The 19688-nt window shown below is 39.8% G+C and overlaps 1 protein-coding gene across 1 annotated transcript; it reads right to left on the bottom strand.

Moving 5' to 3' along the window:
- Positions 1-721: 721 nt before the first annotated feature.
- On the bottom strand, positions 722-18342 carry LOC309547933 (cell surface glycoprotein CD200 receptor 1-B-like; the record flags this gene model as incomplete). The annotated part of the gene is made up of 3 exons (XM_082247931.1): positions 722-981; positions 11229-11531; positions 18291-18342. 3 exons carry the CDS (start codon positions 18340-18342, stop codon positions 722-724), a joined length of 615 nt encoding a protein of 204 aa, XP_082104057.1.
- Between the last annotated feature and the right edge of the window lie 1346 nt (positions 18343-19688).

Raw genomic sequence — 19688 nt, 5'->3', positions numbered from 1 at the left:
CAGTCTTCATATAACGATTTTCTCCTGAAGAAGCGCATCTGGCGCGAAACATGTAGAGAATGTTTGTGAAAGAAAATACTACCACTGAATATTGAGCCCTTAAAACCACCATCATCGTTGGAATCGTATTATTTGTCAATTAAGTCTGTTGATAACAATCACGGGTTGTCCGTTTTCTTGTCTCCTACTAGGTTTTAGATGGCATATTTTCTCCAATGAGGTGGTTATAGGGGCTTTGGGTACATTGAGTATTATATCAGCACTTACGCTTGTTTTTAAAGATTCTGTCTTCAGTTTTGTTTTGCTTTTTGTCTTATGTTTGTTTTGTACATATATATATATATATATATATATCGCTTTTAACATTTTCAAAATAAAAATACAATTTTTTATGACTTGATTGTCCTGTTATGGTGCCAGCAAAGTCCATGCAGTTCTATCCCCTTTATAGATTTTGTCATGTGGGGGGAGGCGGAGCCCTGTGAGGAGGGCAGCCGCCTATCGCACGGAGCTCGGACACTGACTGTCTGGACACAGACAGAGAGCTCCGGGATTGGAGCGGGGGGGAGGAGGGCGCCGGCCGCTGGGGGCGCAGGCTGAACAAAGGAGCGGTAATTCACTGCTACACTGCCAATTTTTTTGTTCCCCCCTCCCTCAGGCCTGCGCCCCTGGCTGGCGTTGTTCTGGCCAACCCTTTGGTACGCCCCTGCTTTACATGCATTCACCATTTTTTACCTGGTAATACAATTGACTGGCTCCAGAGATCCATAAATGTAGGATGAGACACAAAACACGTCAGATTGTCTACATCAGACTTGTATGTGCTGATCACTGTCCAGGTATCATTCAAATCTTTAATTTCCGTAGTGTTTATATCATCTGAGTGGGGGATCCAGGTGATCTCTGCAGGTGGGAATCCACCAATGGCTCTACACTCCGGAGATCCATCACTCTTTATATCCAGAGACACAGAGGGCTGAGCTGAAGGAATAAGGAGGAAGAAATTACTAAATCATATATTACTAAATAATTGTTGCCAATGGCTTATCAGATGTACAGATGGATAAAACCTTCTTTGAATAATGCATCGTAGGAGTAGGAAATTAGTTTTAATATTTTAAAGAAGTAGTATGGATGTTTTTATATAATTACACTTGGTTGGACCCAGATTGGACCAATGTAAGTATGTATGTTCCATACCTGTGGGATCCCTATAGAAGCTGGAAATCAGTGTAGTAGACACCACTACTTCAGGGATCTCCACTAAATTCTGGGTCCCAATTTCTGGAGCAATGCAACTATGTAAAAATATCCATACCAGGAATTCTTTTTTAAAGCGGAGTTCCACCCTGTATTTGAATTTTGGCCCCCGACGTTGCTGATCACATTGCCATAAATATTCGGAAAGGTTTTTTTTTTTTTTTTTTAAAGCATTTAACCCTTATAGGTCACTAAAAATTTCAACTTCCTCTGTACCTCACCGCCACGAAGTACATAATTTCTGTCTGCCTATTGGCTCCTGGTATATGTATTATCAATCCCAGGAGTCTATGGGCAAACTGCAGTACACCGAGTGTGCCGCGCTTTATTCACACTGCACAGGCGCGAGATCGAGAGGCGCACGCCTAATAGCCCCAGCGAGCTTCAGATGCCCACACTAAGGATGTTAGCTCACTGGATCTGGAGGGTACAGGGAGTACAAATAATCAAATTAAAAAAGAAAATGTCTTAGATTTAGATTGCATAAGCTGCAACTATCACAGGGGGGATTTTTAAAACAAAAAGGCCGGAGCTCTGCTTTAAGGATTTATGTAGACAAAATAGGAAACTTACTTTAATTGAATATGTTTATACAGGGACTGGAAGATACTGGTCCTGGATGTACTAGGAATTACAGAAGTTAGAAATAAGTCTTAGTAGTCTAGTATTGGTGCTGATAGGGTGGTCATGGACTCAATACTAATCATATCTGTACATAAGATAAGACTACAAACAGTGACAAAACCTAAATTCTACCACAATAAACGGAAATAAATGGTAAATAAAGAGCAAAGTGCACCTATACTATATTTCTCCTAAAGCCCAACTCCAGGTTTGGCAACGTTTCTCCCCCACCCCCGATCCAACCCACCCTCTGCCATTATGTTTATACCTTTCCAGTGTCCATACCTTTATTCCCGGTGTGTTTTGGACAGTCACATGACAGCAGAATCCTCTTTTCTGATGGGGGCAATCCTAAATACTGCAGAGAACAGAGCTGACATTATGGTGTCAGAGACATTCTCTGCTGCATTGTACTGTGTGAGCCCAAGCCAATGTCATCTCATCTTTGGTTTTAGAGGACGTGGGTTGGATGGTGTTCGGTGTCATTACAGTAATAACTCAAAATGGGATTCTAATCTTTGCCCACTAAAAAAAAAAAATGAAAAAAAAAAAAATGGCTGCACTTACAATTTAATTATTTACCACTCCTGCACCCTGGTTGATTCAAGTCAATCCCCCATTGGGAGTGTCAGAGCTGAAATAAAAGAAATGATGAGAAAGAGGGGAACAGGTAATGTAAATGCTCCTGTCTGCAGCTCTGTTAGTCCCCAGGTACAGGGGAAGTAAAAGATACACATAATTAAAATTAAAGCACACAGAATATTGTAAAAATAATTACAATATTGGAAAACCTTGAAGAACACTGGTGGAAACAAGGACTGGCTATAGGAAAAAGTCAGGAAGTGGCCTTTATAACTGCCAAAGGGCTTGAAGGCAGGTGCAGTCTATTTTCTCCACTGCAGGTGGCGCTCAACCAGAATACCATAGTAGTGGGAGAGAAAGTCAAGAGGAATATGGTTCCTCTAAGGTTTCCAGGGTCACTAGGGAAGGTATACAATTGGATGTTGTCACTCCATGTGACTCTAGCAGCCATCTTGGGTCAGGCAAAGCCTATTTAAGGCCCTGGATCCCAGGTTTGGCATGCATTTCGCGTGTGGGTCGTGAAGGGAAAGGTCATCTTTCTGTCAGGGACAGTATTAATGGCAGGGAAAGATTCCAGATGAGAAGATAAAGCTAAGGGTTCGAAATCATCTTGGATATCTTCCTGTTTGGGTAGGAGATGGCCAGGCCACATTATGCCCCTCTAAACATACCTGCTCCGCTACACGCTTTTGGCATTGAGTGTTGTGAGTGTTCCCTTGTGCCACGGCCTGTTTCACACTGGTGGTTGGGGGGGTTTCTGGCTGCCCACCACAGTTCTAACATTACTACCTGATAGGGCTGTACACATGCCGTGGCCACGGCCATTTTTTTTTTTTTACCTGGGCTGCAGAGTTTGACAGTTGGCACCACCGGACAAACTCAGCTTTTGACATAAATTTTGTCTCACCGCAACCATGAGCCAAATGCTTGGCTTGCAGTTGCGACATGGTCCCACAATGAAAATTTTCTGTTCTGCAATTAAAAAAAAAAAAAAAAAAAAAAACACCAGGGCAACGTCTCCTGAACACCTGCCAGTCGCTGTTATAAAGCCCTCTGAAAAGTGGTGAGCGTTACCACTTGTCTAAAAAAGCCATTAAACAGACTTTTCTTTTGATTTTAGTTTTGTTATCCAGAATGTAAAGTAGCAAATGGAGTATTAAAACTTTGCGGTAAATTGCGAAGCCAGGATGTACATAAATGTATAAATATTCTACTCTACTTTTTTTCCCTGTACCTTGTGATGGAAAGGTGGCGAGAACAGGGAAGAGTGTACCATTTCCTATAACTTATCTACAGAGGAAATCAAGATTAATACAATTAGTTACTAGATATTTAATTTGTTGCACTTTCCTCTATTTGGGTCGTTAGCCCTAATTTCGTTTTTTGCATTACTGTAGTCAGTGGAGCAGTGATCTGCAATTTTTTTTTTGGGTCGGGGCTTCCTAAGGTGGGTGTTTGATTTCTCCTACCTGCTTCTAAGAGAACCTTCCAGAGTACACAGTAGGGCAGAGAGAGTCAAACATCCAGTTATGTGTTTAAAAAATAAGGTGCGCAAACAATCAAAAAGAATTTCCAGCAGCAACTGAAACTCTAACCTGAATAGAGTGAAGAAATGTAGTATGTGATGAATGAGTGCGCTAGATGAAAAACAATATGTACTAACCAAAAAAGGAAAAACACTGTAGTAACATAAAGTTACATAATATAGTGGTGCATAATACAAAAGTGGTATGAACCATACACAATATAAACGTGATTGCGATATAAACAACTGAAATTAATAAATCCAGATAAAGTCCAAACAAATAAAGGCTGTGATCTTCTCAAAGGTGAAAGGTGTAGAAGAGGATGTGCAAACATAGAATCCCTCTTGGCACCCACGTGTGCAGAATAGAGAGGTAATGCCCTTACCGACTCAAAGATATCATACACATGGAAAGATGACACCAGCCAGTGTGGTAAACAGAAAAAGATCCCAACCTTTCACTCTTCCACCCGATGTGCAGTATAAGGAGACTCTTACCAGAGGCAAGTGTTTCACATATCAGATGGGGAGAGATGTTACTCTCCAGAATATTGGGCAGTATGCTTCCTTGCGGAAGGAAGAATCTCCATTCCCAGTGGATGCCTTATCAGGGGAAACGCGTCGGGGGGGGAGAAGCCTGCGCTGTCACCACCTGTGGTCCTCGCTGCAGAGCAGCCATGACTGAAATTGTATTCGCCTTTCAATTCAACTTTAATGTAAGTATTCTACCTTCATAATAAAGCCGTTTTAAGAGGTAATGCACTATTGCCTGTTTTCCATTGTCCTATGTGGATATTTGTCTGCGGCTGTGCGTGAGGGGTACAAGAAAGAGGTTTACCTCCCTACAGTAGCAAGAGTCAGAGCAGGATCCGCAAGGAAGCATACTGTCCAATATTCTGGAGAATAACATCACAATAACACACAATAACACACAAGATATTTTCATTCCTTGTAATAGGAATTAAAGTGATCAAAAAAAAAAAGGAACAGTGCAAAAATAAAAATTTAAAAATAAAGAAAAAAATGTAAAGCGCTCTATCCCTCCGATCTCACGCGCAGAAGCCAACGCATAAGTCCTGCCCACATATGTAAACAGTGTTTAAACCACACATGTGAGGTATCGCCGCAATCATTAGAGCAATAATTCTAGCCCAAGACCTCCTCTGTAACTCTAAACAGGTAATTTGTAACAATGGTTAAAGCGTCGACATGAAAGTGGGGGGTGTCATGGCGCTCTTCTAATATCCCAAGGTGGTACAAGGAATGTGGGTGGATGGGGGGGGGGGGGTTATGGGGCTGCGTGGGCGGGGGAACAAAGTTTGGTACTGTAGGGAAGCTATAGTCCGCGGCAGCCGCCTGAAGCGTGGAGAAGCCCTGAGAGATGCAAGAAAGGAGAGAGCGGCGCCAGCTTAGTATAGTACAAGTTTATTTAACACTGTTAAAATTGGTGACTCACTGTCCGAGGTTGGGTGAGACCGGTACACAAAGACTGTTAGGGTCATCCATCTTCCTCTTCCAGGATAGTGGTCATAGGAGAAGGTGGTGAGGTTCCAGAGGTATAGCCGAGCCGCTGTGGGGCTGCTAGTTGTCACTGGCCGCGGCGGAGCATGCACAACAGGGCTCCGGCTGCCGACTTCTGATCCCTGATGACATCACTTCCTGGCAGGAGAAAAATAGGGGTTGCACGTGTTCGGAGCATCCATGCTCCTTCGTCAGGCGATCGCCTGACGAAGGAGCACGGATGCTCCGAACGCGTGCAACCCCTATTTTTCTCCTGCCAGGAAGTGATGTCATCAGGGATCAGAAGTCGGCAGCCGGAGCCCTGTTGTGCATGCTCCGCCGCGGCCAGTGACAACTAGCAGCCCCACAGCGGCTCGGCTATACCTCTGGAACCTCACCACCTTCTCCTATGACCACTATCCTGGAAGAGGAAGATGGATGACCCTAACAGTCTTTGTGTACCGGTCTCACCCAACCTCGGACAGTGAGTCACCAATTTTAACAGTGTTAAATAAACTTGTACTATACTAAGCTGGCGCCACTCTCTCCTTTCTTGCATGGTTAAAGCGTCGCCTATGAAGATTTTTAGGTATAGTAGTTTCTCGCTATTCCACGAGTGTGTGCAATTTGGCATGTTAGGTATCTATTTACTTGGCGTAATATCAGCTCTTTGACATTATACAAAAAAAATTGTAGCAACTATTGTTTTTTTTTTTTTTCATCATTGAAGTGTATTTTTTCTCAAAAAGTTGAATTTAAAAGTCCGCTGCGCAAAAACAGTGTGACATAAAACCTTGCAACAATCGCCATTTTATTCTATAGGGTCTCTGAAAAAAAAATCATTTATAATGATTGGGGGTTCTAAGTAGTTTTCTAGCAAAAAATACTGATTTTAACTTCTAACCAAAAAGTTCCAGAAAAGGCTTGGTCTTCAAGTGGTTAACCGATAAGTGCTTCTTTATTTTTGCCACTACTATTATTCTTTTATATTGGATTTTGAAATATACTAATGCAGCAATTTAGAAATTTAATGAAAGGTTTAGCACTGAGAAACACTTTTTGAAAGATAAAATGTGCATTTTATATACAACTCTATGAATCAGATCAAAATGAGGGACAAATGAGGAGGAAAGAGGAACAGAGGGATTTTTTTCCGAATCAAGGACAGTCCCTCAAACCCAGCGACAGTCCCTCAAAATCACGGACAATCCCTCAAAACCAGGGACAGTTGGGAGCTATAAGAAAACGATAAGAGAAGGGCAAGCTCTTGTAATGCTTTATTGATACCCTTGGTCCTGAGGAGGGCAACAAGACCGCTCCATTTGTGCCTAAAAAAACAACCAAGATCATTTACCGCACACCACTCAAACGTAGGAGAGATACAGTTGGAAGCTATACCTGAACCCCTCTCCTGTTTCAAGTTATTCAGCGATAAATTATAAAAGGACATCCCTAGACTGAGCCTGTATTGTCGGTATGCATTGAACTGTGCTTGTGTGACTGTCAGCCTCTGTACTACCTAAGAGGAACCTGTCTATTCTCAGTGGTCCCTGCAGGGAGGAGCACTGCAAAAGCTTTTCTAAACTCAGGAACAAAAAAAATAAAAATGTTGCAGATTACCAGTCTTTAGACGTGGTGATTGCATTTGTTTTTAGTTTTTATTGTTCACCTGGTGATCCAGCCAGTAACACACTTCTTGTCTTAGGGTGTCTCCACTCTGGATGGAGGAGCAATGGAGACACCCTTGTATGGCAGCATTGTCAGTTTGGGGGGAGTGTAGTGTTAGGCTAGCAGATTTAGCTTAAGTTGACTAATAAATTAAAGGATAAGTTCACCTTTCATACCATGTTACATGTTACACCCATATTCGGAGTATAACATGTTATGAATGCATCGGCCCCCACACCTCCCCCTCCCCCACTGTGCCAGCTAGCAGGGGATCTTCTCCAGCCCCTAGCTGTCAAAATTTAAAAAAACTGTTGTGTGGGGCTCCGCCCTTCCGGCCACGTCACTCACTCACAGTGCCCTGTGAATGGAAAACTACAAGGTCCAGTGGCCTTTGTGGCTGTCAGCTTGTAGATTTCAATAAACTACCATTGGTGCTGTGAGCTCTGTGGTTCATTCATGCTTCCTGTCAGAATGTATCGGCTTCCTTGTACGAGGTATGAGGTACGAGTAGGCCGATACACTGACAGGTCTGTAGAATACTTGCATGGTATCAGAGATATGCTTGACCGCGGGTGCAATGCTTTCCAGGCTTCTGCAGCAAAAAATAATAAATGCACATTTTTTATCTGCAAAAAAATGTGCATTTATTATTTTTTCTGAAAAGGTAAAATTATCCTGAAGACTTTTTTCTGGTACAATAAGTTAATGAAAATAAAAGGAAATACAGTGCAGGGGTCACCCACGCAGGGGGTCATGTAAAGCTTTTTAAAGGGTTTGTAACCCCAACATTTCATATTCCTGATATGTGCCTGCTGTACCATATACTTGTATGAGGAAGTCTTTCTCCTGTTCTCTTTGTATTGCTTCTTTTGTGTGTAATTCCTGGCATTCCCTCTAGTCCCTCTGCTTTCCTATAAAAAAAACTGACCACACTAAGCAGGAGGGCACACCATGGTCAGTTCTCTAGCTATATTGCCAACTCAGCTTGGTCTCCTCCAATCATCAGTCTTGCCCTAACACGCCTTCCCTGCACAGCCTTTCACTGGGAAGCTGAGTGTGCTGCTGTTTCTCCTCTCACCACCTCTTATGCAGCTCAGAACAGAGGGAAGGTACTCACTTATAAAAAAAGGGGAAAAAAAGTATTTTTAATGTGATTTTTATATCTATACAAAAAAAAAATTCCTTTCATTTCTATTTTAAACCCAATGGGTTGTTTAACAAGGTGATCGTTTACAATCACTTTAAACAGTTACAGCAACAGCTTTTTTTTTCCCTTTTGGGATGAAGGTTTCACATAAATGAATAAAAGCTGATGGGGGATGCAGACTGTGCAGTGTTTCTGGTTCTGTTGGGTTTTGCTCAGGTGGGGATAACGGTGGACGCCCCGCCCATCCATGGCAGTCTAGGAAAGGACAAGGAGGAACAAGAAGGAGATTCTTTGGAACACAAAGGATCTTCAGAAGTAGATGACAGAACATACATATTTCTGAAAATGGAATAAAGATGAAAGCATTCTCCGGAGAACTACAGATCGAGGGAGATCTGCACATATCTGAGTTGGGACCAGTTGTCTTCCTGAATTATTAAGCCATAACCAGTGGAGACAAAACAAGCTTATTCCTGAAGATTGAGACGTCTGAGAAGAGTAAAAGAGCACATCATTAAACGCTCTTTTTGAGTGTTATGGAGGTGAGCGGCCATTTCACTTAACGTTGGATTGCTAGCTCACCGGTGCACATCTACCTGGCTGTGATTGGAAGCTTGATCTCACTCTTCTATTTACCTGAATTTATTACTGAATTTTCCGGGCACTTTGCAATTCAATCACTCTATTTATATTTTTGAAGGACTGTATGGACACTTATGAACTTTACTTCAGTACCTCTGCACTTTGATATTTATTCCGTTTTTGGCACTAGTGTATGTCTAGATTGACACCAATATTGATTGTTGATATTTATTTATTTATATATATGGTTTTTCATCATTATTTATTTTCATCATTATATATTCATCAAGATATTATCTGCACATTTTTTGCCAATATTGATTGCTGCCATTAATTTTTTCATTTTTTAATATATATGGTTTCTCATCATTATTTATTTTCATTATTGTATATTCATCAAGATATAATCTGCACATTTTTTGCAATTAATTTGCTTTTCACTGCTCATCACTTTTATTGTTTATGAGATCACCAAGGTTTTGATTGATTTTATTTCCCGTTCTGGGATCACTGTTTCCTTTTTTCTTCATCACTTTGATACACCTGTGCTTTTAGACATCTCTGGATACTTAATATTGTGGATACTATGGATACACTAATATTGTGGTTGGCAATTTTTAGATGCTCATGAGCTGTGCCTTTATACATCTATCTATTTGGAATCATCTGAATTGTATGTAGTTTACAACTTTTTAGAGAATATCGATTTATGATTCTCGTGTTGATGCAGATAGAGTGGTTCATCTCACCAAGAGTTGAGCGCTGATTTTCTGTTTTTACAAATATTATTTGGATATGTGGTGAGTGGTGACACTATCAAATTGGCTGCTTTTCTCTGAGTTGTTCCACGATTCATTGTTTTATCTTGTAGATTCTTACCTCATTTTAGCGCACAAGTCTACCATTTTATTTCTACATTCAGTGTCATTGTAAATCTATGCCTGTAAATACCTGGTTAGCGGCGTTCTTTCATATCCGATCATGTGACCGCTCTCCTGTGACGTTTAATGGCTGGTCATGTGATCGCTCTCCTCCTCCAATCTGAAGCTACACTCAGAGGAGGAGGAGCTGGAGGAGGAGAGTGGACAGAGAGAAGGAAGCTTACAAGGTATTTAGAGGCACAGTTTTTAAATGACATAATGTGATATATTGTAGGAAGGATTTATAAAAAGGGGCTGGCGGTGGATTTTTCTTAACTGCAGAGTACCCTGGCAGGGCTGTCCCAGGGCCAGGAGAGGCGGGGCGGCCATCCTGACACCCCTCCTCCGGATTGCCAATCCCTGCCCCACAGCACGTTGGTAAAAAATATCGGCGTATAACACGCACCCATTGTTTGCACTATATTTTCAGGGGAAAAAAAGTGTGTGTTATATGCCGATAAATACGGTATTTACTTAGGACAATCGGAAGTCCGTTGTAACATAGTATGGTTGCAAAAAAAGAAAGGAAAAGGATAGAAGCAGCTAGAAATGGAGTAAATAGAAAAGAAAGGAAAGAAAAGAAAAGAAGGTGTCGGTGTCCAAATTGTCTAACAATTACTCCTCCATAGAAGGAGTCAGAATCTCTGCCTCTCTATCATGACGGCCCAGACAGATATTTCATCCAAGGTTCCCATATTTTCCCAAAGAGGGTTAGCTTATCCTTAAGTATGGCCACCATTCTTTCATTAATCATGATCCAGATCAATTTAGTCTTCAGCAGATCAAACGGGATCACCGGTGACCGCCAGGAGCAAACTATAGAAATCTTTGCTGCTATAAAAATAAAGGCTATTAGGCGTTTCGCATGTCTCGGGATCCCCTCAACCGGCCTCCCCAATAAAGCCTGTTGTGGAGACTTCGCTAAGTTGATCTGGGTGAGAGAATAAATGAAATTGTATGTGCGGATCCAAAACCGCCTAACTTTTTTGCATGTCCACCAAGTATGTAGGACTGTTCCCTCCTGTCCACACCCTCAAAAGCACCTGGAGGAGGCTCCCTGGACAGCAGACGCAAACCTGACTGGGACCATATATACCATCTCAGGAAAATGTTATATTTCACCTCTATTAGAGAAGTGTTGATGTATGATCTGGAGTTGAGCTGGGTTAACTTTCCCCACTCCCCCATGTCAATCATTAGATTTACTTTAAATAGAAATGTCTGTATATATCTGAGATTATTGCATGACATAATAAATGTATCAGGATCTGATTTTATTTTTTAAGAAAAACTATAACCACACATACAGTACATTTTAGGGATAATTATATTATTTTATTATATTACAATATGGAAGACAGAAATAATAGCGCTGAATTGGATTGACTTTATCACAGTGGAGAAATCAGATATCACTCACCTAATACTTGTAGAATAGTTGTATTGATGAGGGTTCCTTCAGTAGTTGACAATTCACAGGTATAATTTCCTCCATCAGATATCTGGGTGTTGTGGATGGTCAGTGTTATATTGGTAAATGTCATTCTTGTGCTGCAGTTGTTGTATATCTGGGGTCCTTTTATTAATACACCATATGAGAATAAACACCGAGAATTATTATTGTGATGGATCTTCCATATTACTCCCGTTATGATGTCTCCAGGGTCTCCTCCACATTGTAGAAGTGTAGAATTCCCTCTTCTCCCCACCACAACTGTAACATCTGAAATCAGAAGATCGCATGTTTTAGCGCATTGTTTGCCCTACAAAGTCATGCATTCTGTATTATCACCAGGATTTATATTTTGTCATGTAGATTTTGGTATGATATTTATATACATAGGAAGAGTCTTTTTAACAGATATCACTGGAAACTTCCCTGAGAAATAATGAAGATTTTTAATCTCAGTCTGGAAATGCTAATTACCTGGCTGTCATGCCAACCCATGCCAAAGTGTTTCCCAGCGCTAAACCTTTCTATAATTTCTAAATTGCTGCATTTGTAAATTTCAAATTCCAGTATAAAGTAATAGTAATGGTAAAAAAAAAAACTTGTGGGTTTAATAATTTTTCTTTGTATAATTCTCTTTTAAGTGGGCGTGACAGGGGGTGTGTCCTATGCCTACATACTTTTGCTAATAGGTGTCCCTCATTCCCATCTCAAAACGTTGGGAGGTATGCATACATAATGAAGATTTTTATTCTCAGTCTGCAAATGCTAATTACCTGGCTGTCATGCCAACCCTTTTCTATATTTCCAGTTACTGATTAGAACAAGAGTGATCACTTCTGACTTTCCTCGTATGCAAACTTGTTCCAGGGCTGCATATATCCCAAATGCAAAAACAGAAATACCTGTTGATCCTGCCAGAAAGGTAGAACATCCCTGTGTCTTGTTCACTCAAGAAGTCAGATAAGCCCTCGTGTTTCTTACCTTAGAGCAGCCTTTTTCAACTGGGGTACCCAGGCACTCTGGGGGGCCTTGAGGTTTCTCCAGGGGTGCCCTGGCAAAATGCCCAAAAATTGTCCAAAAATTGTATATAAGCCGGTGTGTGGATAAAGCTGCCTTTTAGTTCCACCAATCACAGGTTTTCATTGTTTGCCATTACAATCTTCTAGCTGCCGGCGTCCCAACAACCAATGGCATCATCAGATAATAAGGAGGATGTCAGTCACTTGCATAGCAACCCTCCCTCGCCCCTCTTCATCGCAGTTGGGGTCACATTAGTATAGAGAGAAGAGAAACATTGGAATACTAGTCAGTACTAATTTGCAAAAGTGCATTTGTTTTGGAAGAATAAATCACCTCTAACGTTGGGTGTCCTACCTTAATTTTTGGATGTTGTTGCACTATTAGAATAGTTGTTACATATTAGAAATGGGTGCCTCAAGACTGTCCATACATATTATAGGGTGCCTTGACTGAAAGAAGGTTGAGAAACCCTGCCTTAGACTACAAAACACTTCCCTCTATGGTATGGAGAGGGATTGGGATTCTCTAGTTTAGAAAAAGGCAACTGGGCAGGGCTGACACCATTTCTTTGGATTTTGGTATAGAAGAGGCAGTGGGGTTTATTTACTAAAACTGGAGAGTGAAAAATCTGGTGCAGCTCTGCATGTCAGCCAATCAGCTTCTAACTTCACAATGTTCAATTAAGCTCTGACAATACAACTTGGACGCTGATTGGTCTCTACGCAGAGCTGCACCAGATTTTGAACTCTCCAGTTTTTGTAAATAAACCCCAGTGTGTTGTCAGCTCACAACTTAAAATTAAGAGCTGAGTGTATTACTGCCGGGATCAACAGCCTTCCTCAGCCTGTGATTGGATAGTGAAGGTGAAGCGGGAGACTGATTCGTTTATCTCTCTGTCACTCTGCTCTCTCTCCTTCTATCAGCATGCTTCTTGTCAGCACACGAGTACCGGTAAACACCTGATTGGTTCCTTGTGCTGCTTTGCTTGCTTCCAGTCTAAGCTCTGCTGTACAGGGATTGCGAGAGGCTGATATCAGGTCACATTCAGGTACTTCCACTGCTTGTATTTAAAAAGAAAGATAATCAATGACCAAAAGGCTGCATTTCTTTTTGTTTTTATATCTACTTGAAGTTCAGCTTTTAGGATCCAAAACTTCAAAAAAAGTTTTAGCTTTACGTATACATTAACACTTTCCTGCCTGGTCATCAGTCTGCTACAGGCTGGGCAGGAAGGTGTTAATGTATACGTAAAGCTAAAACTTGTTGTGATTTTTTTTATTTCTTTATTTTCCAAAAAATTGTGACAAAAAAATGACAACTTCAAAACTTCCCATGTCTCCTAATAAATACCATTTACTGTCTACTTTCCAAAAAAAGGGTAATTTGGGGGGTATTTGTACTGCCCTGGCATCAATAAATGAGATAGGGTGTTAGTGCATCAGGACTAATCAATTTTCAGATAAATATACCATAGATTGTGGACTCTATAACTTTTCTACAGACTAAATAATATACACTAATTTGGGTTATTTTCACCAAAGAAATGTAGCAGAATACAGTTTGGTATAAATTTATAAAGAAAGATTATTTATTTGCAAAACTTTATAACAGAAACTAAGAACATTTTTTTTTTTCAAAAGAAAGCTCTATTTATGTGAAAAAATGATAAAAAGGTGAATAAAAGTCCAGATCCTGATGGTTTTTCGGCCACATACTACAAGAAATTTGCACATATTTTGGCTCCGTTATTGACTAATGCATTTAACTCTCTTCTTAATGGACATTCTTTTCGGCCTGAGACTTTGATGGCAATAATTTCAATGATTTCTAAACCTCATTCCGATGACTCATGTTGGTCCAACTATAGACCTATTTCATTGCTCAATCTTGACATCAAGCTCTTAGCGAAAGTTTTAGCAACCCGACTAAATACAGTAATAGGCTCCTTAATCCATAGAGATCAAGTTGGTTTTATACCATTACGCCAAGCAGGAGATAAAGTACATAGGGCAACTTTATAGCTACATGCTGCTAAATCACGAAAAATTCCCCTCTGCTTTCTGTCCCTAGATATAAAAAAAGCCGTTGATACGGTATTATGGCCTTATCTACGTTATGTTCTGCAGCATTGGGGATTTGGTCCCCACTTCCTTTGCTGGATCTCATCATTATGCAATAAGCCGAGAGCCTATGTCAAATATGCAGGGTATAAATCTAATCCCTTTGAAATATGCAGAGGCACACGTCAGGGATGCCCTCTATCCCCACTTTTGTTCCCTTCACTTATAGAACCCCTTGCCCAATCAATTTGTTTTGATCCTTTAATTAAGGGTCTTGAACTTGCTGGTCATCAACATAAACTTTGCTTATTCGCCGATGATATTCAAATTTTTATGTCTTCCCCACATATTTCATCTCCTAACCTCATTTGAAAACTTGAATGTTTTGTCCATATTTTAGGTCTAACCATCAACCCTCATAAATCTACGGCATTAAACATATCCCTATCCTCTTCTGATTTACAAGTACAAGCATCCCTCCCTTTTTCATGGTCCTCCTCTCACCTGCCTTACCTAGGTGTTACACTTACAACTAACCTCTCTGAACTTTATACTGCTAATTTTCCACCGGTATTACTCCAAATTAATAACCTATTATCCCAATGGTCTTCTCTTCCCTTATCTTGGATGGGTAAAATTAATGTTATTAAGATGGCGATTTTACCTAAAATCCTTTATCTCTTCTGAGTCCTACCTATTCCAGTACCGGCGTATTTTTTAAGGATAAGCACAAAGCAACCACTTTTGTCTGGGGCTCCTCAAAACCCCAACTGCCAAAACACACCCTATACTTTCCTAAGAATAGAGGTGGCCTCGGATTTCCAAATTTTATTACCTATTTCCATGTGGCCCAATTAGCACAACTACCCAAATATCACGCAACCTCTGAAGTCCCACTTTGGGTAATGTTAGAATCCGTGGATTGTGATTTTTGGTTGCGCCTGTCAGATCACAAAAAACTCACTAACCCAATCACCATTCACCAAGCATCTTCTTGCTCTTTGGGACAAATTCAAATTAACGTACGGCTTACAATCCCCACATATCACACTTCAATCATTTCTTAAAAACCCTTTTTTTATCCTGCCTGGATCTCCCCTAATTCCTTTCAAGCATATCCTGCTTCTAATCTAACTAGATTCTGCGAATTGACATCTCCCACCTCAATCAAATAATTCCCCACTTTATGCGAAAATCATGGACTTCCGAAATCAGAACTCTTTCGATACCTTCAAATAAAAAAATGTCATACCATATATTCAAGAAGGATTTAGACTCGATAATCTATCCCGTTTTGAAGACAAATGTAAACGTGATCCCCACACAAAAGGACTGGTTTTGACTCTCTATGCCCAACTTATTGCCAAACCTGATGCTGAACCCCCTACCTATGTAGCTAAATGGGAGTCTGACTTTAAGCTTAAGTTAGAAACAACTGATTGGAATGAGATACGGGTTGCAACAAAATCATCCTCGCAAAATATAGTTACATTAGAAACAAATTATAAAGTACTCACATGATGGTATTTGGTCCCTAAAAATAATAGGGGGGGTGGTTTCAAGAAAGGCCTCTTGATAAATACCAGCAAACGCACAAAGTCTAGAGAGTGTCCACAGGTGAGCCCATTGATCCCATCATAACATATGAAAAAAAGGTTTTTATGAAAGCAATGGAAGCAAGGTTGCCTCCAAAGTCTTCACAAAGAAGGAGTGATCAGATATGGGCGCCAAGAAAACACTAAGATGACTGAGTGGTAGTGAAAAATTAACAATATATTTATTAAGGCACTTATGCCTGGTGGGTGAACTGGAAACAAGACTGGACACAAATACAGATATAAAACATTAAAAACATGTACATACAATGGATTGTATCACCACAGACCTCAATGTAGAAAAATAATGGTTAGAATGGTTCAACAAAAAGAGAAATCAGGGATAATGTACCCAACCGGTAGTTGAGAAAATATGTTGCCTGCAGAGTATCTAATTCAAATCACAGATATGCCTGTGTACAGGGAAAAAGGAATGGTTAAGGTAGGCCCGGTGCAAAGGCCTGCAGGGAAATTGTGGGGAAAGAGTTCCAGTTGCTCAATTCCGGTTACAAATGAAGGGTTAAGGATTATGCTATAAATGTATCTGTGGAGGAATTGTCCAAAACAGATGAGATAAGCGCCAATAATTGATGTAAACTCTGATAGAGCTCTTTGATCGGTTCATTCTATCAGAGTTTACATCAATTATTGGCGCTTATCTCATCTGTTTTGGACAATTCCTCCACAGATACATTTATAGCATAATCCTTAACCCTTCATTTGTAACCGGAATTGAGCAACTGGAACTCTTTCCCCACAATTTCCCTGCAGGCCTTTGCACCGGGCCTACCTTAACCATTCCTTTTTCCCTGTACACAGGCATATCTGTGATTTGAATTAGATACTCTGCAGGCAACATATTTTCTCAACTACAGGTTGGGTACATTATCCCTGATTTCTCTTTTTGTTGAACCATTCTAACCATTATTTTTCTACATTGAGGTCTGTGGTGATACAATCCATTGTATGTACATGTTTTTAATGTTTTATATCTGTATTTGTGTCCAGTCTTGTTTCCAGTTCACCCACCAGGCATAAGTGCCTTAATAAATATATTGTTAATTTTTCACTACCACTCAGTCATCTTAGTGTTTTCTTGGCGCCCATATCTGATCACTCCTTCTTTGTGAAGACTTTGGAGGCAACCTTGCTTCCATTGCTTTCATAAAAACCTTTTTTTCATATGGTATTTGGTCCCTGCCAGGATTACAAAATTTACCCCCAGTTACCCTGCATCTTGCCTCCGAGGTTGTATTGCCCTTGGGTCACATTCACATACTTGGTGGGATTGTCCGGTAGTTAAAAATATTTGGAAGGAAATATTCCATATGCTTTCTACATTGTTTGAAGAGCCCATTCCTCCTGACCCCTAAGCAGCACTTCTAAATTTTAAGACCGGCTAACCTCACCGGATCCCACTTTAAACTCTTTCTGTAAGTCACTACGGCTGTGAAATAGACCATCCCCAAAGCCTGGAAATCCCCAACGCTGATAATAGCTGAAGCCAAACATAGAGTTAACAAAGCTGTGATCCATGCCAAAATGGAAGCCATCACTCGTGATAAAATTTGCAACTTTGATAAAATTTGGTGCCCTTGGGTCACACACTATTTACCCTCCAACATTGATGATTTCTTATTGATGCCCTGATGACGTATTTTTACATTCAAGCTTCTTGTATGTATATTAAATGCTTGAGGTCGCACATTACCCCGGGAATTATCTTTAACCTTATTTTTTTTTTTCTCTTATTCATATTTCATTTTCCTATTCTCCTTACTTTTCTTGCTCCTCTTTTTCCCTTCTTTTACTCTTCCCATGTTGTTCAGGTAGCAACATTTATACCCATGCTTTCTATACTTGTAACATTATATTGTTGTGCTTTAATGACCTTCACATCTTAGTCGGTTATGATATACTAGATTTTGATCCTTTCTAGATTTTTTCAAACATGAATTTTCTTATTTTCTATACCTATTTGTGAACTACATTGTGTTCATTATATTACATTGTAAATGTAATTATCTTTATTCCCCTACTTTATTATGTTACTTTCTTATTCTTGCATCTAAACCTCCTTGTATAACATGTTAAAACTCAATAAAACAAATTTGCCAAAAAAAAAATAACAATTTAGTTTGGGTACAGCGTTGGCCTGGGCAGGAAGAGGGTCAAAGTGCCTGGTATTGAAGTAGTTAAAGGGACACTAAACTCTGGTATTAAAAACAAGTAATTAAAGTATGTATTCTTGTCACTTTTGCTTTTACATACACTTTAAATACAAACTCCATTTTTATAGCGTTAACCTCCCTGCCCCCACCCTCCTCTCCTCATCCCCAATATAAAGCTCTCACCTGAGGATGATACATCCCGGTATAGAAGCAGCAGGACAGCCAGAAGATACATTGTCTGCAGGTAAGAAATTGACACTGAAAAGTAGAAATGTGCTATGACCGTGTCACCGATACTCACAGCTATTACCGGAATCACACATCCTGTACATGTAATGGCGTTCTTGGAACTTACATAATGTGGCCACCTAACGGTCACCAGCAAAACCATCAAGAAAATGTTTCAAATAAAATGTGAGAAAATACATTTTTGTGCTACACTAAAAAGAGTATTTATAGAAAAAAAAAATTGCAGATCTATTCGTCCTTCAAAGCTGCATGTACAGTATGTTTTTTTCTCTCCAGGTTGAATGTTATTCATTCCTAAAAAAGTGAATAAGGAAAATAGCACATTATGGCAGATGGAACCGGTAATCATAGGTAATGTATACTTATTTACTTTTGATCGTCCATTGGCCAAACTGGGGTATTTGCCTGATTCGATTTATTATTTATGAATTAATAACATTCAAGCTGCATAGAAAATAGTCTAATAATATTCACTTTTCCCTTCATCTTCTATACATGCAGTTTTGTAGGATGAATAGCTACGCAATTTTATTTATAAATACACCCTTTGAACTACATACCTGTATACATTTTTTTTATTTATATGGAAACACAATATATTGTTTTTTTTTTTTTTTTTTATGTAAAGACCAATGATGGATCCCTTTTTTTTTTTCATTTTAATTATTTTTGGTAATTACAGGTGTAATAAACTACACATCTTTATACATTTTTAATTTATTATATAAAAACAAATTACACATTTTTTTAATGACAGGCCACTTTTTATTTTGTTTTTTTTTTAATTTACATTTATTTATTTTTTTTTCAAATACACCCCTTAAACTACACATATTCACTATATTACCAAAAGTATTGGGACACCTGCCTTTACACGCACATGAACTTTAATGGTATCCCAGTCTTAGTCCATAGGGTTCAATATTGAGTTGGCCCAAAACAGCTTCAACTCTTCTGGGAAGGCCATCCACAAGGTTTAGAAGTACTGTATGTCTATGTGAATGTTTGACCATTCTTCCAGAAGCGTATTTGGGAGGTCAAGCACTGATGTCGGAGAAGGCCTGGCTCGCAGTCTCCACTCTAATTCATCCCAAAGGTGTTCTATCGGGTTGAGGTCAGGACTCTGTGCAGGCCATTCAAGTTCCTCCACCTCAAATTCGCTCATCCATGTCTTTATGGACCTTTGTAAAAAAAAAAAAAGATGGACTTCCACCCTTGTGTTGACAGTGTGGGGAAGGCCTTTTTCTGTTTCGTGGTGACTATGGTTGGAACAGAACACTGTATGCGGGGAGATGTGAAATTATAGGCTGCTGGGAAAAGACACGAGGCTGT

The sequence above is a fragment of the Pelophylax lessonae genome (assembly GCF_965119305.1).
Source record: "Pelophylax lessonae genome assembly, chromosome: 2".
NCBI classification, from domain to species: domain Eukaryota; kingdom Metazoa; phylum Chordata; class Amphibia; order Anura; family Ranidae; genus Pelophylax; species Pelophylax lessonae.
This window is presented reverse-complemented; position numbering and strand designations above follow the sequence as displayed.